The sequence below is a fragment of the Fusarium venenatum genome (assembly GCF_020744135.1).
Source record: "Fusarium venenatum strain MPI-CAGE-CH-0201 chromosome Unknown EDB82scaffold_2, whole genome shotgun sequence".
Lineage (NCBI taxonomy): Eukaryota > Fungi > Ascomycota > Sordariomycetes > Hypocreales > Nectriaceae > Fusarium > Fusarium venenatum.
This window is the reverse complement of record NW_027072130.1, coordinates 95,885-107,264: the sequence shown is the minus strand read 5'-3', so window position 1 is coordinate 107,264 and position 11,380 is coordinate 95,885. Positions and strand designations below refer to the sequence as shown.

Genomic DNA, 11,380 nt, shown 5'->3' with positions numbered 1-11,380 from the left:
GCAGTATAGACGCTGCACACTGTCTAGAGTGAAAGCTGCAGCACGTCTTCGGACTGTCCTGTTTCACTTTTTTCCCCTAGCTAGTGGATACCCTTTCTGGCATTCTGCAAGTTTTCAGGGATAGCATAAACCTCTTCATCTGCCGTATCGAGAGCATGTTGAGGTGGAAACTGAGCTTTCCAACCAATTGACTTGGCATGCTTGGGGGTAAATGTTGAACTAGAAACATAAGCTTTTATTCCCAGTCTGACGATGTATGAAGACTAGCATACTTTTCAGAAATTTTGACCTGGACGGAAGTCTTGATGACGCCAAGTGCGTTGGCCATGTTAGCAAGAGATCTATCTTCAGCTAGCTCGACAACATCGTCTTGGATTATTCCGCGGTTCGAGAGCGCTTTGGCCATAGCGGTGTAAAGATCGTCCCATATGATGTGACCTGCCGAGACCAAGTAAGTGCCATGTCTGCCGCAGTCCGGTTCTTGGTCGGTGACAATCGCTTTAATGAGCAACATATAGAAACGGGCAGTATCAACGACATGGCACACCGGGTATTGCTAGTTCTTTGGCGTCAGATGCGGTTCTGGTGAAAGCGATGCTTTAGAGCTTACCGGCCTCATACCCATCACATTGAACACCTTACCAGTCTCTTTCGCAGCCATGACTATGTCACAAGTTTGGATTGATGTTTGGTTGCCGAATCCTTCGCCTCGTCCGTCTATGATAGTTAGTTATAAAGTGAATACTGGCCAGATCCCAACTTACGTACAAACTACGCAAGGAGCAACAAGGTATGTTCTAACTCCTAGCTTTTCGCCCATTTCCAAACGGTGGTGTTTGTGTTGATAGCCTCAGAATGATGTAAGTTAACTACACTTATGGTGCGTCTTATTGGACTGATTTACTTACATCATTCATCTCCTGATGATCAGACCTTTGTGCCTTGTGGATGTCGTAGATATTGGGATCGTTATCGAACAGCGGCTTATCGTTGGGTGCCCCGGCAAGGCTTCAGAACTGCTTAGTGCCAGTAGTCTGATCCAATATCTGTCAATTCCAGACTTTGAAGTGGTAAACATGATCTTGAGTGTGCAGCAAAGTCTTACTTACAAAGATGAAATGTACTTCTTTTCTTGTAGATTTGTTAAACGCAGTAACAAGCTTGATTAATAACCCTTCCCGAATGCGGTGTCGATTCAGCAAATTAAGAAGAACAAGCTGTAATCAGCGTTAACATTAATAGCTGATAAATCAACATGTTTGTTTCTTCTCATTTTGCATTTGTCATCAGTACCCAATACTCGAAGGACAAAGTGTTAAAAATATATATAATAGATAAGGGATTTAATTTAACTAGAATCCATTAACAGTGGCTAACGTATAGTAAATGATTTATCAATAGTACGTTAAAGAGTGTTACTGGATCAATATCCAGCCACGACTTTAGATTCGGTAGGCGTCGCCTAGTTTGACTCCGTGATAATAAGATCTTTTAAACAACGTAGGTTGTATTTTTTGGCAGGGATAGCATAGATTGTTCACTAATTAAGTTTTCAAGGGGCCATTATATAAGCATAACATATACAGATATACGAGGGTGGTCATATTTCCATTGAAATGAAACTGTCAAGCTTAGAGCGCCCGGATATTGCTGTGTACCCCCAGAAATATGTTACACTTCTAAAAACTCCGGACAGAAATTGACTATTAACGATGACGATGGAGGCATGGCTGCCTCTGATAACGACAAAGACACCAATACCCAACAGCACTACATGAGCTAACCACAGCAGCCTCATCTTGAAAGTTCCGTTACGGGCTCCTTTGTTCATGTAGAGCCAGAGAATTAGGGGTGAGCATGAACCAAAAGGCACAAACTCCATTGATCCAGTGATAGACAGCAATAATCCATGAAGAGAAAATGCTTCGATAATAGCCCAGTTTGCGAGGCCAGTGACGAAAGTAACCGACATCTAAGTGGACCAATGTTGCCAGGTGTCTTGAGTTAGGTGTCGTGAAGTGCACATAACACGAACAAGCAATGAATTGCTTTTGCCATAATGCTATTAGCGTCGTCTTACCACTTGTTACGAATCAGATGTACTCTACACTAGAACACAGTCCTGGGTCAAGCTTGTTGGGCAGTATTGGACTATTACTCGGTATTGGTCCTTGGATACTTATCTTCTATGGGCCTCAGATCAGATCGCACAGTCGGGTCACCAATTTAACGGGGAGTAAAAAGAAAAAGTGGACAGCTCCTTGATGAGATACAGCATCCGAGATGCAGCGGGCTCTGCTACGTGTAGCTGACAAAACTTACTTCGGGCTTCAGAATTCAACAGGTACAACGAAAGGAAAAGGAAAATGGATTTTAATTACTTGTTATTGCTGCAGTTCAAACTCTCAAGTGATGCATGATATCTCACCTATTTAAATTCGGTCTACAATCAACGATTCAAACAATGGTATTAGAAATCGGATGCAGAAGACATTACTAATAGAATCTATGGGTTGAGAGATTCTCAAATCGGCGTTAAATGGCCTCCCGGTAGAAGGAGAGGCTTCTGTTTGCATAAGCCGTGCAAAACATTTCACTTCTGACAGACTTTGGCAACCTTTCCACATATCAGAGGGCCTTGTCCGCCTCACTGTGTGTCGAACGCAGGTGGTGCGTTCAATTGACCAGACCTTGACCTTTCCATCCATGGTCGTTGAGATCTTACTAATACAAAACAGTGTGGCGGGCTTCCCACCAGGTAGCTAAGAATTAAAACTTCATACTCGTGTCCAATAATTGTAATGGGGATAATTGTAATTACGACTAGTTTTGTTAGAAGCTTGATAAGGAAGGTCTATGGGACTCGAACTGACTTTTCTTTTTTTCCTAGAGGTTATACAAGATCTTCAAAGTCGAAAAGTAACTCCATCCCCGTTTTATAGTCAGGAATCAGTTGATCCATAATGCGCACGTAGGAATTATAGTCCAAATGCGCCAAGATTGAGCCACTACCATCAAAATGGCGCGGGTCTATACAGCTGCGTTCCGGGTGAGACATGTACCACACGTGTCGAGATTGCTCTAGATTGGTATGGCGGTTAGCCTTGCATCCCCCTGTCAGGTTGGGACCAGATATGCATCTATTTTCGAGTGAATAACAGAACGGTGTGTTTCAAAGGTTTATTTGAAAAGTTCAATCTAGAAAAATCTGTCTAGAAAAATCTGCTTCATGTTAGACATTTGATTGAGGGAGCGTGAGGTTGGAATCATATCTCCTTAGACGGAGTTTGCCCGGAAACTTCGGTCGCGGCTGGGTTGTCCAAGCCTCGAACAGCCAATCAATTGCACACGATGACACTGTCAATGTAGTGGACAGCAAGATCGATATTTAGGTTTAGTATAGTATGACTTGGGCGGTGAGATTTATGATTGATCAACATAACTGACTCGTGATGTTCACAGCACTTTTGGTCGCTGATCCCAGTTTTATAGTAACGCTGTCAATATCGGTCTGTGCATCGAATACGGAAGGCTCAAACACTGGGATTTTCTTTTGGCTTCTGTTTGCGTCTCGCAATTAATACCTACAATAAGATTCCTTTGGTCGGTGGCGCCATCTGAAACTCTGGACAAGCTAAATGCAAAATGCGGCACCTATCCTCATGACCCGGTATGATGTGGCTTGGCTAGTCAACGCCATCTACCATTAGACTTCGGCAGAGTAGCACTGTGCCTTTCTAAAGCTTGGCTCCCGCCGATCATAGATTTCTTTATCCCCGTCCCCCGGATCCCCTTTCTTTTCCCCAACATCCTCCACTCACGCATGACACCAACATTCCTAATGAGACCACAAAACCATCTGACCAGATGCCAGAATCCGTCAGTCTAGGAGCAACCATTATAATAGTCTCCGTGTCTCTGACTCTCCTCTCGGGCATCTTTTTAGCCCTTCGTCTATATTGCAAGATCGTTCGTCATCGGAGATTCTGGTATGACGACCACTTCCTCATCGCGGCGTGGGTACGTTCTCTCAACCTCTCCATCCCAAGTTTCAACATATTTTTGTCAGCAACTTTCTCTATATCGCATGACAATTTGAGATTGCGCTATGAAAGCCGCGAATTGTGTCCCACATATGCGAGCCCGTGTCAATGTACGATTGCAATTAACATACAGCGTGTTCGATAGATATGTCTCTTAATTTCCACCGGTCTTACCATCTTCGACGTCAGCCTCGGCTTTGGCAAGGACATATCAAAGGTTAATCCCGCAAATGTACCAACAATCGCTCTTACTGGAACTATTTATGGCCTCTTTGCTTGTTTATCTGTAGCATGGAGCAAAACGTCGTTCGCTCTGACCTTGCTGCGGCTGGAAGACGGCTGGAAGTATTGGTTCCTATGGTTTCTCATCATCACAATGAACATCATCATGAACTTGGTGATTGTTTTCTCGTTTGTCAAATGCGCACCAGCAAGGAAGGTCTGGCACTCGAATCTACCAGGGACCTGTTGGAACCCATTAGTCGCAACTTACTATAACGTCTTTGCTGGAGGTAAGTCATATCACTTCGTGAAGATTTGTCCACACTAATCAATGAAACAGCTTATTCAGGTCTAATTGATCTTATCCTCTGCATCCTTGCTTGGGTGATTATTTGGAAGCTCTCGATGCGAACACGGGAGAAGATTGGCGTTGGGGTTGCTTTGACCTTTGGTATCTTGTAAGTCTTATTAGGCTATCATGTCGAAGGGAATTGCTAATAAGACTCCAGTGCAGCTGCAGCAGCTGGAGCGAAATGCGTTGGGATGCTTGGTCTCAGCAGCCAGAACCGCACTTGTGAGTCTACAGCTCGTCGAACGTCCCTGCCGTGGGCCTTCATTACTAACGCCTCTCACAGTGGCTCGAGTCGGAATTTTTATCTGGTCCACTGTTGAGATTGCGGTCACCATTATGGCTGCTTCTATCCCCATTATGCGTATACTTGTCTTACGTGTCTATCGCCGAAACAGACTTCAAGTTTCTAATCGGCCGTTACGTCGTCTCCGCACGATTACTAGTCAGGATAAAAGGCCTTGTGCGAACGTCACGACGCCAAGTAATGATAATAATACAGAAGCAGGAGCAGTTTCGGCGAGGGAAGACGGTCTCAGCAGTGTGACCTTAATACACAGCATAGACTCAAACGAGCGGAACGATATAGACATGTACAGGATTGATACGACGCTATCATTGGTTTGAATACTGAATCGGCCAATTGGGTAATGTTTAGAGTAAAATTCAGTTCCAATGATTCCAAGTCATGCAAGGCATGTAAATTAGCAGCAATAGGTTAACTTGTCGAATGCAAGTCTTCGAATCCATGACCAACTTTGAGTTTGAGTTTGGTAGCCTGCTTATGTTATGTTTTCGAAGCATTCCAGGCCTATCAGAGATGCAATGTCAAGGGATATAAGGTTGATGTCGGTCTTACGGTCTAATTTAAGTCAAGACTTCAACATTTACTGTGCTCAACTCAATAACAGTTATCTATAGAAGCACATTTATTTACTCTTTCCCACGAAAGGTATAGCACAGAGCAAGCACAATCGAACCTGATAACGAGGAGACTTAAAAAGGTGGCTTAGTTACCGCCACAATATGATTGACTTCCGAGACCCGGATATCAGTGGTATTGGGCAACATGGGCTCTCGATTCAGACAGTTTACTTGGTTCTTTTGTATAACTAAGATAGTGCTGCAAAACAACATACACATGCACCAGATGAAACTTCTCCCTGGAAATAAACCTCGATTGAGGGAGTTGGAGAAAATTCGTCAATGTGATTCAGTGACAGTTTTCTTTATTCCGAAAAAGGTACAAGGATCCCCCTGTGGTACAGGGACTATGCTTGTTGGATGTCAATCTGTCAGAGCACGAGATCTGACAGGTGTGAAACCGACAGACATTAATTTGGCATTCACTATCCAGAACTAATGAGTATATAAATCTGTAAAGTCGCCCCTGTCCTGGCTCGACTACAGATCAACTCAAATTAGCATTATATATAAACAATACGTCTCTCGAAAAACAATCACAACAGATTAACCATGTGCCCGCAAGTAGAGAACTCTTACACATGCATCCAGTGCGATCGCGAAATGCGAACGGGCCGAGATTACAAGATGTGTAGCAAAGGCAGAAGGGAGACCAGATGGGGCGCATGTGGAAATTCATCAATGGAACGGAAGACTATACCAGACGGTACATGTAGCAAGTGCCTTAAGAAGCAAAAGAAGTAGGTCAATTGGGGGCTGGAACAACAGTCAAATTGAACTCGGATTATATGCACCGATAGGCAATGCTCTGTTACGTTGACAGGTCCATTAAACTCCAATTCATTGAATATTGGCTTTATTCCGTGTATTCAAGTAGTCTCATTCAGAGTCTCAGTAAAATCAAGGGTTATTTTAACATAACAACTTCATGAAGAGTTTCACTTTGATATACATAGGGAACAAACTTCCCTGTTTACGACGCAGGTGTACTAGACCTTCTTGTCTCACTAAAGTATTGATCCTTTTTCTCGCCTGTAAGAGGGCAGATAACATGGAGCAATACTCACCAATCCGTAAAAATGATAGCAATGCCTATTGGATAGTATAAAAGTTAACATCCACGCCTTAGGATATAAAGATAAATGGCCTAAGAAGTTTAATCTAAGTAGTATAAACTGGCTAACTGATTTTGTCTCTTATGCCTCCTTTGTCCCATCCTTGCCAAGGCCAGTATTACTCTCCTCATCAGACACCTGCTTCAGCTCTGCGGGAGCCTTCTTTTGCAAGGCCACCCAGACAGCCGATCCAATAATAAGAGCACTGCCAATGAAGCTGGCAGGTGGAGGAGTCGCTCCCCAGATAACACGGTCAATGATGACTGCATATACAAGCTGTACGTACTGTCCGTGGGTTAGGCATGGCAAAGTTGTATATGACAGACGACTTACAATAAGGTTGGTAGCTCTGCCAGCTTTCTCTCTTTGTAGACCTTCAGTAAGAAGAACCTGGAATAGAAAGCCCGAAACCCCAATAGAGAGAAGAATGGCCCTAGGCGCGTTAGTTCTAGTTTATTCCAAGCGCAGTCGATCGTTGACTTACCACTCGGCGAGACTCTTGGGGATCTCAAACTGCAAATCAGGATGGATCGTAATGATGAGAAAAGAGCTGACAGTAGCCAGCACAGCAAAGTAGTTGACGCTCACAAGAGAGTGAGCTCGCTTTCCAATGACCCGAATAGTTGAGTAAGCTGTCGCTGCAGCAATGGAGCCGAAAATGGAACAGCAAATGGCAATTGTGCGCTCCTGGGGTGTTGCCTTGACTGCTGAAAGAATTCCTTTGGTGACGTTTTCATCATCAGAGGATGATCCCGATAGGAAGGAATCATTATGTGGGAAGATGAAAGCAGGACGAGCAACAAAAAGAACGCCTATAAACGCGATGAGACCTGCCGAGGCTTCATTGATGGTAAACGGTTCCTATGAAAGTCATTCAGTCAGATTGAGTTACATGTCTAACTATCTCCCTTGAAAACTTACGCGTAGAGCAACCCAGGCAATGAATGCTGTCAGAGTCGGGACCAGGAAAGTGATGACCGTCGCGTCGGAAACGTCGAGGTATGAAAGAGAATCTGTCCCGTTTGTTAGCTAAGGTACCTTATAAAGGAACATTATCATTACAATAAAGACCAAAGAGCCCAACGGATCCGGCCATGCCTCTCAGCACCAACAATCCTCTAACTTCGCGCGGCCCAAAAGGAAAATCGGGGACTTTTTCACGCCACATGTAGAAAGACCCAATCAGTGCAGTGGCAAGCATTCGGACGAAGATTATCTGAAGAGCATGAAATTTTGTCTCAAATCCAGTTGACAAGAGCCTTGTTGTCATGGACATCTAATTTTATCAGTAAAGATCTTGTCGGTATTCAAGCGGATTCCTACAATGGAAGCGAACAGCTGTGCCAGCAGAACATAAAAGAGTCCGATGTTCCGAGAATAAACATCTTGCAACTTTGCCCACGATGAAGTGAACTCCGAATCGCTTGTTTCAATAGAAGAAGTAAAAGAGCTTGCACTTGGACTAGGCGAAACAGCTCCATTGATAGCCTCAGGTGTCAATAGAGTAGAATTCTCTGCTTCGCCCTTCTCATTGGCCATCTCGTGAGACATATCTGCAATTAGAAATTGAAACTTTTAGAACGGTTTAACAAAGTGCATGGCCTGCGTAATTCTGTAGCAGACAATAACCCGAAACGTTTGAATGAATGAAAAGCAGCTCTGCTGCGGTGAAATGAATGTGACTAGGAAAATTGAACGAGTGTTGGATTTTTTTTTTAGGTAGTTCCATGCACTGGCAAGTAGCCTAAATAGTCCAGAGTGCTAAACTCAAAACAGCCAGACGACCAACAAGGCCCGTAAAAGGAGTTTACTTAGCGAGTTAGTCCACCAATTGTGACAAGATATGCAGATTGAAGAGGTCCTGCCAATCTCGGACTAATACTGTTCCTGTCATTGATGCTTCACTCCGATTGGATGTATTTCCATCTTCACGAATTTGAACATACCCTAGATCTGGCTTAAACAAGTCAACTTGAAATAAATTGCATACAAGGCAATGCATAAACTTCATCAGTTATTGAAATATCTTACAGACAAAATGACCCAAGCGTAGATATATCTTATTTCCATACTATATGCATAACAATAATTACTGCAAGTTGTAGGCATGCAGTATTATGAAGTGCATTTCTGCTTTTGCTTAGTATATAACCGGTACAAGTGAATGTCAAATGAACAAGACAGGGACATTTAATTCTACTTAGTCGAGTGAGAATCGAGATACTGTAGCTAATAGACAACGTATATAAGTCATTACAACGAGGAGTTATATTAAACTAAAGTGAAAGCAAAGTAGTCGTCATTGATAAGTATGAAGTCGGAGACGGTGACGTAATAATTCCATCTTGGAATACCGTTATTACAGAGTGGGGTATAAACAAACCAAGCATGGTACAAGTGATACCATAGAGAAGCCCGACTATCGGAGTAACGGGTCGTGTTTGGAGTTGTCCATGTTTGCAGGCTAAGCCATGTGTAACGTATATGGAAAACGACAGCATTACGTTGTAGTATTGCAAGGACTGGATAATGTCTATTTTTAGAAAATCCAGCCGATTGTATGATGAACCCCGCGTCAGATGTCACTGGGTCCATCTTCCTTCAACAGTCAGCAACACGACCTGGGATACAGCATGCCTACGGTGAAGAAACCATGTCTCGAGTGCAAAAGTAGGGTAACCAACCAACGGAATTTTACACAACTAACAGTAGTCAATCAATCTAGACAAGCACCTCAAATGTCGGTGGCTCTTCCACGACCAAACGATTCTAGCCACTGACCGCTTTTATTCAGGTGATCAAAAATCAAAATGTTGCCGTCGATGTGAAAGCAGAGGATTAGATTGTGTGCGTTCTGAGGGTCGCCAGTTCAAACAAGGGTCATCGGCAAAGTACGACGCGCTATTCTCGGAGACACAGAGTTGGGTTAGTGGCAATGCCAAAGAGTGTAAGTCTCCTTTCACGATTGTGACAATTTGCGTTGCTTAGGTGAACATTGGAAAGTTCGTCTTCAGACTGGTCCGCGACGGCGTATAAAAAAGATCGCCATTGGCAACGACACTACAACATCGATGCCAACAATAGACACATCTGGCGACCAGTCACAAAGCAACCTCTCTGATTATGACGATACAAGAGACACTTCCACATCGGCACCACAGAGTTCATCGTATACTAACACAGAGATAACGAAAAGCCTGATACCATTTGGAAATAGCCAATTTGGTAGCGCAACTCGTTTAGCTTCCTATCCTCAACCAATGCGAGATAACTTTGCTCTTTCTCAACGAGGACCCTCTTGGGGTGGTTTATTACACACAATTGAACCGCCGCAGGGAAGAGATTCACCATTAGAAGGCATTCAGGAAGCTTGCCTTCTGCGATACTTTATTGAGGATTTATCGTCCTGGGTACATGATTGATCAGCTATAATTCTCAAGTACGTTTGCTAATAGATTTAGTTTGATCTGGTTGACTCTCAAAGACGTTACCAGCTTATGGTTCCAGAGCGAGCCTGTCGCTATCCTCCACTCCTCAACGCCATCTTTGCCATGTCGTCCCGACATCTCTGTCGCGTCGAGAGATACAAAACGCCGCAGGGAATTGTCTACCGTGGCCAACCTCTACCGAACCTCACCCCTGGTTCATCAGTTGAGTACATGCTTAAATGTATTTCCGTTTTAAAGGACTTTCACACTACCCAAGACGGGGAGATCCGAGAGCTTATTGTCACAACGGCTGTGATACTACGCCACTATGAAGAACTGGACGACCATGACCAAGACACTGGATCTGAAATGGATTTTGACGAAGGTGTCAACTTTTTAGCAATTTTAAATGCAGTTCTCAGAAGTCTAACAGCTGATGATTTAAGTCATCGAAGGGAATTGTTGAATGCCTCCTACTGGATTGCGTTGAGACAAGAGGTCTATTATTCACTACTGAAAGGTTATTCACCGCAAATAGTTGAGCCGCCTGCAGAGTGGGTGGACATATCGCCTGCGAACAAACTCGTGTCCCATACGAATCAGGTCGCAAAGTGGCTCTTCAGTGATAAATCCGAAACTGGGTGGCGTGAGTATACATCGCTCGTGCTCCAGGCGACGGAAGATAGTTGACTCGAGGCAGGAAATCTCAAAAAGCAGGAGGAGTATTTGGACGAATGTGTCACGGGCCGCTTCTCGCCCATATTATACCGACCACCCGATAAGATCTCTGGAGAGGTGTTTCCAATGATGTGGTTCGCTTCACCCATTGCTCTGACAGGCATGCAACATATGATGATTGCCAAGATGATACTAATCGCTGAATCACCATTTCTATCGTGAGACATTTTTCAGGTTGTTTAATAAAGTGGCGGCTAACTTTTGCTAGACAAGAAAAAGATGTCCGTGCGGCTTATCGTGAAGCAGAAGGAAAAGTAAGGGCCCTGGTGCTTGAGGTTTGTGGTACAGCAGTGCAACATCCAGAAATACAGCCAGGTCTCGTGAATGCAACGTTGGCTATTCAGATGTATGGAAGCTATTTCACTGATCCTTGGGAAAGAGAGGCTTTAAGGAGAACAGTGAGAATGTTTAAGGACTGTCAGGCATGGCCGTTGCCGAGAGTTCTGAGAACTTTCTTACAAGCTGGTAACTGAGACGATCTTTGCATAAATTACCTGGATAAATATAATAAGTACAGCATAAACTGATGGTGAATAACGGACTTAACATGTGATTCATACT

The 11,380-nt window shown here is 43.8% G+C and overlaps 4 protein-coding genes across 4 annotated transcripts; 2 read left to right on the top strand and 2 right to left on the bottom strand.

Moving 5' to 3' along the window:
- Positions 1–110: 110 nt before the first annotated feature.
- EDB82DRAFT_414651 (uncharacterized protein) lies at positions 111–1,004 on the bottom strand (the record flags this gene model as incomplete). Its single annotated transcript, XM_065607583.1, has 5 exons — positions 111–219; positions 273–556; positions 611–717; positions 769–849; positions 905–1,004. Coding segments are annotated over 5 exons (681 nt in total), but the record flags the coding sequence as incomplete, so codon positions are not given.
- Positions 1,005–3,823: 2,819 nt separating this feature from the next.
- On the top strand, positions 3,824–5,493 carry EDB82DRAFT_494189 (uncharacterized protein). Its single transcript, XM_025732699.2, has 5 exons — positions 3,824–4,020; positions 4,189–4,555; positions 4,606–4,723; positions 4,775–4,839; positions 4,901–5,493. The coding sequence occupies exons 1-5, from the start codon at positions 3,868–3,870 to the stop codon at positions 5,239–5,241; spliced, it is 1,044 nt and encodes a 347-aa protein (XP_025583679.2). The 5' UTR covers positions 3,824–3,867; the 3' UTR covers positions 5,242–5,493.
- A 1,135-nt stretch (positions 5,494–6,628) lies between these two features.
- Positions 6,629–8,359, bottom strand: EDB82DRAFT_565860 (uncharacterized protein). Its single transcript, XM_025732697.2, has 6 exons — positions 7,977–8,359; positions 7,716–7,929; positions 7,575–7,666; positions 7,138–7,514; positions 6,987–7,086; positions 6,629–6,938 (listed from the first exon to the last, which is right to left on the bottom strand). Exons 1-6 carry the CDS (start codon positions 8,202–8,204, stop codon positions 6,735–6,737), a joined length of 1,215 nt encoding a protein of 404 aa, XP_025583678.1. The 5' UTR covers positions 8,205–8,359; the 3' UTR covers positions 6,629–6,734.
- Positions 8,360–9,097: 738 nt separating this feature from the next.
- Positions 9,098–11,361, top strand: EDB82DRAFT_573445 (uncharacterized protein). The gene is made up of 7 exons (XM_065609942.1): positions 9,098–9,323; positions 9,379–9,393; positions 9,448–9,600; positions 9,657–10,063; positions 10,115–10,727; positions 10,782–10,977; positions 11,028–11,361. The coding sequence occupies exons 1-7, from the start codon at positions 9,233–9,235 to the stop codon at positions 11,290–11,292; spliced, it is 1,740 nt and encodes a 579-aa protein (XP_065464384.1). The 5' UTR covers positions 9,098–9,232; the 3' UTR covers positions 11,293–11,361.
- The last annotated feature ends 19 nt before the right edge of the window (positions 11,362–11,380 follow it).